At 35.5% G+C, this 5,874-nt stretch overlaps 1 protein-coding gene across 1 annotated transcript; it reads left to right on the top strand.

Annotated features, from left to right (window-relative positions):
* Window positions 1–1,080: 1,080 nt before the first annotated feature.
* Window positions 1,081–3,942, top strand: LOC134805937 (uncharacterized). The gene is made up of 2 exons (XM_063779122.1): window positions 1,081–1,434; window positions 2,502–3,942. Exons 1-2 carry the CDS (start codon window positions 1,081–1,083, stop codon window positions 3,423–3,425), a joined length of 1,278 nt encoding a protein of 425 aa, XP_063635192.1. The 3' UTR covers window positions 3,426–3,942.
* The last annotated feature ends 1,932 nt before the right edge of the window (window positions 3,943–5,874 follow it).

Below are 5,874 nucleotides of genomic sequence, written 5' to 3'. Positions count from 1 at the left end.
GCAGACTCAATTAATATTGAACATGTGAACCTGTAAGCAGCCGTAAGCTGTTTACTTTACGTCTATCTGTTCACAAGCTCACCTTTAACTGTAATGTGAACCATTAAACAGATATTATAGAGACACTTTAGGGATCCGCAATTTCACAAGTAAAACCCCTGCATTGCGTATATATCTCGTACATACGTCTGATACGTCACAACTCACAACTTTTACAATTGTCAAAGCGAAATTATTTATCATCTAAAGTAAAAACATATTGAACTCAGGTTTTAGGCAATGTGTGTGTCGCAAACTGTGTAGTGCAAACATATAATATTATCAATAGTTCATAAACATTATAATAATATAAGTGTCATCTATTAAGGTACCTACCTACTTACTAAAGTTTGTTTTATTTAAAATGACGAAAAAGTTACTTTAAGGAGCTTTTTATTGTAATCTACAAATTAAACTATCGTTACCTATTTGTTTTACTTACAAGTGGGCAAAGTTGTTGTTTAACCGCTCGTGCTTGTGTGGTGAAAAATATGTACCTACCTTACTTCGCGATCGCGTCGGCCATTATTCCGATGCGCGCGAGTACGTGGCGAGTGATCGGCGCCTCAAGGCCTACGAACCACATACAAAGTTTTACCTCTCTGACGCACTTGTAAATTCGTACGTAAGCGCGACAGAGAGGCAAACCATCGGTCGTAGTTCGCGGTAGGTCTTCAGGCGCCGACCGCTCGCGCGCCCGGCGCACGAAGCCACGAAGTCAGTTTGCCTCGTTCGCAGTCGCAGAACGCACGTCACTCTGCTTACCGTGGTCGCGTACAATTTTCAGCGATTAAAACATTGCATTCCCAACCTACTAAGTGAAAGGGGTCGAAATTATAAAAGTAATTTGATATTTTTTAATATAGCACACTAAAATAGAGTTAAGATTTATTTATTTGTGTGTTATTAACAACTATGAAGTCTAATATTTAGTACATGTACATAGTTCATAATAAAGAAATTGTTATATTACTTACGTAGATATATATTATTTAAAGCTAATGGATTATATTAAGTATATGATTTCTTATTTTACAGAATATGCCATTTAAGATAGTCCAAACATTGGAAAGGGGTGGTTATCGCTTAACCGTGGTACCATCCCTTTGGGAAAGTAATAATATATTACGGTGGCCCCCAAAAAGCAAAAACATTTTAAGAGTTATAAAAGATGAGTCATCGAAGCCCGGTACCGATTGGGAAAAAATGAAATGCAACGTTAAAAGAAGACAATTATCCTCATACGCACAGGCCGAAATGGAACTTGAAATCATGGAGCGCCAAAGCGAAACCGATGTCAACGAGCTGCAGCACGACCAAACTCTATCGCATAGCAATATTCAAGCTCATCAAGAGTTAGACACGTTTGATTTCAACGCTTATGCCGATACTTTGGTAAGGAACTATGTAATTTATTAGCTCTTAAAACCCATTGACTTATAGATACACAATATTTTCGTAAATCAAGGCCATTCATACATTGCGCTTGGCAAAATGTATGAACAGTCTTAATTTACTGGCGGCAGCCCGGCGGGCAAGCGGGACCCACTATTGATATCTATCTTCTTCTTAGTCGTGCACTCTTGTCAGAGTGGTCGTGGGCGTCGTGGCTGTTTTGGATGACGATATCTATCTACTTATACGTAATAGTCCTAGATATTGACTGTACATTTTTACACAGGTTATTGTATGTTAACCATAGCTATGCGTATGCGCCTTCGTCTGGCTTTTTTGGATTTTATGGCTATTATAAAAATTAGAAGAGAATAAAATATTTTTTAAAGCAAATTAACAAAATGTATGCGCGGTGGGTAATTTTGCCATAGACAACTTGAATTTCGCATCTTTTTATTATTTATACTTACTGACAAAGTGGGTTTATAAGGGCATACTTAGTGCGCGTGTTTGCCTGTATCTGTGTGTGTAAGGATTAGAGATATAACGGCTAGTTGTTTGGCTGGATATCGGATACTGGATATTCGGCCGGCGGAACTATAGGTACCTACATTTCGGTTTTTCAGGTGCGCATTCTGCAGGTTTGACCTGTTTTCTAGTGAACGTTCGCGCGGACACATTTCTAGGTTCGAAATGAGTGCGCGTGCAAGTCAGTGGAATGTTTAAATTGTTTTAAAATAATAAACAAGTACGATCATCACCGTGATCGTTTCTTAAATCCAATTTGTTTAATCCGAAATCAAGTAATGTTAATATGTATGCGGTATCCAGCCGGATAGTAGTACACTATCCGGGATCGGGCCGGATACCGGATGGTAACCGAATATCCGGTGCATCTCTAGTAAGGATACGTGCGTTCGTGCGTCCTCTCTCTCTGTCTGTCCGTCAGTCTGTGTGTGCGCGCGCGTGTGTGTGTGTGTGTGTGTGTGTGTGTGTGTGTTCACACGAACACCAACATGCAAACGAAAACATCACAAATATTTAATTCAGGTTGTTTTTTTTTTCAGGCGAACACCAACTCGTCTCCAAAAAACGTCAACAATACTAATACGCATACAGGAGAAGTTATATTGCAAGTGTGCGGTGATCAAAATAATTTAACAGAAAAAATGGACACAATAATTAATATGATTCATAATCAAAACCAAATCATAGAAAATATGGCGAACAAAATCTGTGTTATGTCCGTCCAAATAGAAGACATCACTGAAAAACTGTCGAGACACGAACACCAACCTATGAATATGGAAGTTACTTTATTGAAAAATACCAAAAATTTACCTGAAAATGAGAGCTATAGCTTTGCAATAATCGAAAATCAACAACAGTTGGATGCATTAGAGGTAAAACTAGCAGATAAAGCCGAATATAAAAAACTGAAACGCCATTTGTCATTTTTGTGCACGCCAACAGTTGGGGAAGGCAAAAACTTTGCCTACAGACTAATGGACTCGATGCTATCACGTGATTTCGTCCCTTTATGTTCCTGGTCGGGTGGGAGCCGGGGTGATGTTTCAAAAATCGCTTTGAAAGACTACAAAATGTTTAAAAAGTTCTTTTTCGAATTGATACATTCATGGGACTCTGCCTTCACAATTGAGAGCACAGAAAGCTTTTTCAAGGTGGCCTTAAAAAACTCTACGAAACGCAAATCCATGAAAAACCTTAGGGCGTCAAGGACAAAACGCCGTCGCAAAAATACTGCAAAAAAGGGCATTGAACCAATAATCGCAAAAAGACAAGGCGAAGATACGAGTAATATAGAACAAGAGCAAAACAAGCGCAATAATGAAGCGATGGAGACTATTAATATTACACAAAAACAAGACCAAAATAAGCGCAATAACGAAGAAGATGAAGCGATGGAGACTATCAATATTACACAAGAACAAGAGCAAAACAAGCGCAATAACGAAGAAGTTATGCGATAGACCCTATCAATATTACACAAGAAATGCCACTGAATGGTCAAACGTCAACTTCTACCGTTCAGAGTTAAATTACTAATTAATGTATCGTTGGTAATATTAATGGGTACTTAAACTACAAGTAGGATTAATTTTTTTATGTTCTGATATTTTTATTAAATATAATTGTGTTTAAAATAAATACTACATAAAGGGTGATTTTTGAGTCGTGATCCAAAACCACTTTTTCTTATTATCATCTGAAAATATTATTTATTGGTGATACACAATAATAATCAACGCATATATTAGACTCATCTTTGAATTCTGAATGTTGACTTGTTCTCTTGCTATACGACCCCGAAATCACCCTGTAAAATGTAGGTAGGTACTTTACCTAGCTAGAAGATGCTTCATTATGTTATGATACTTATGATAATGTATGTGTTAGGTATAATATAATATAATATTATACCCACGATTTTTCTACTTGTATTTGTGAGTAACTCTAGTTAGATCAAGAAAAGTCTGCAACGATTTTGATAGCACATGCAGTGCAAGTGTTATTTATGCGTCATAATTTCATAGAATTTAGTCGTTTAAAATAACACATACACTGCGTATGTCATCAAAATCGTTGCAGACTTTTCTTGGTATGACTCTACCTAAACTATAGGCTAAGTAGGCTTCATTATTGTAGTTATCATGATAATTAATTATCAAAAAACATAATGTTTTTTTTTTATATTTTGTATAATAAGTACCAGGGGGTAAATCGTCCTGATTTACAGGTGGGTGCCCGAGCCTCCCGACTGCCTAATGGTCCCCTACCTACCCTATACTGTACTTAACTAGCTAGAAGAGGCTTTATTTATTTTAAGAGGCTTTTTAAATTGTTTATATTCAATTTTTATAGTTGTGTTTACGAATTGCGTTTTATTAATTTTATTAAATTATGATTGACGGGAATGTTATAAGCAGAGATCGGCAGGGGTGAGCTAGTTTATTTGCCTTATAATATGACTTATGATATGTCAAATTATAAGGTAAATAGTTCACCCCGCCGATCTCTGGTTATAACTATTTTATATTCGTGTTTTGAACTGGTTGTAACAAAACCTAAGAAAATGTTAATAAAGTCCATGACCCAGAGTGTGATACTTACAAGTGGAACATTTCATAATTCGAATAATAGCTTTTTGTAATCGGCTGTGTCATCTAAACAAGGTATAATAGACAATGCGGCCAATTCCATCATACGGAAAATTCCGTCAACAAGAGATTTTTTTCTAAAAAAGTAGGTACACAATTAATAATTAATAATTATATTATTATTAGGTAATTTCCTCGACAAAGCAGCGATTGCTTTTAGTTTCAGCAATTGCTGCTGTATCGAGGAAATTAACAATTGTGTACTGTTTTAAAAAAAAACGCGTGTTGACGGAATTGGCCGCATTGTCAAATTTAGAAATGTTTGACTTTTATTTTATACTCGGTGTCGTTGCATTTGGTAAAATATTGGATATTTGGGTAATGCTTACCTAAATTCGATTATAGTGTAAGGACATATCAAATATCTACTCCGAAATTACAATCTCATTTTTAAGTATGTAGTCAGGCCAAGCTAACTCTGCAGCGATTTTGATTGTACAGGCTTTGCAAATCAAAATCGCTGCAGAGTTAGCTTGGTCTGAGTCTATCTGTTGCAGCAAAGTGTAGGTACATACATAATAAGATATAAGATTTCAAAGTTTCAGTTAAGTACCTATGTTTTTGTTATCATTTACTTTACGGCAGTAGTATAGGTACGTTGTATTGTATTACGTTTAGCTCGCTAAAGTTTATCTAAGTACCGCATAAAGCATTTCGCCTCTTTTTGTTTAAAATGAAAGGGGGACGAATGCTTTGACGTCGATAAACATTAACGTGCTAGACCTCCTATAATGATAAAAGAAATTCAATTGATTTGTGCATAATAAAAGAATACAAAATAAGTACAACAATTTATTTTGTTTTATTTACAAAGTATGTAATAATGGAATAAAATAATGGTATTCTTTATGTTCAATACATACTAATTTACATTTTATTTCCTGGGGATCTATGATGACTGAGGCATTATCTTCATCCGAACATATAGCTTTGTATATACCAAAGCGTGATGACTTCACTGGATATGTAAAGATGTCATTTTTGTTTTGTATTTTAGTACCATGAACAGATAAAACATGAGATTCATCAAATATAAATTTAATCTTAATAATATCGTTATTTGTGGTTAAAATATAACTGTCACATGTTTTTGAAGATAGTTTATAGTCTTTCATATGTAAAATTTTCCGACCATTTTGACTCTGCTTTATGAATGGATATTTAGCGTTTTTTTGTGCAATATTCTTATTCACGTCAATATATTTTTGTTCGGCTAATCTTTTGGCCACCTGTGGTAGTGGATCCTTACCAACTCTTAACA

This window comes from Cydia splendana, unplaced genomic scaffold, assembly GCF_910591565.1.
Source record: "Cydia splendana unplaced genomic scaffold, ilCydSple1.2 scaffold_86_ctg1, whole genome shotgun sequence".
Classification (NCBI taxonomy): Eukaryota; Metazoa; Arthropoda; class Insecta; order Lepidoptera; family Tortricidae; genus Cydia; species Cydia splendana.
Note: the sequence above shows the minus strand (reverse complement) of the source record. Positions and strands in the feature narration are given on the sequence as shown.

What these genes read in the sequence shown, in the direction of transcription:
- LOC134805937 (XM_063779122.1), top strand. Translation starts at nt 1,081, where the DNA reads ATGCCATTTAAGATAGTCCAAACATTGGAAAGGGGTGGTTATCGCTTA. An exon ending in ACGCTTATGCCGATACTTTG is followed by an intron (nt 1,435 to 2,501) that starts GTAAGGAACTAT and finishes TTTTTTTTTCAG; the next exon opens with GCGAACACCAACTCGTCTCC.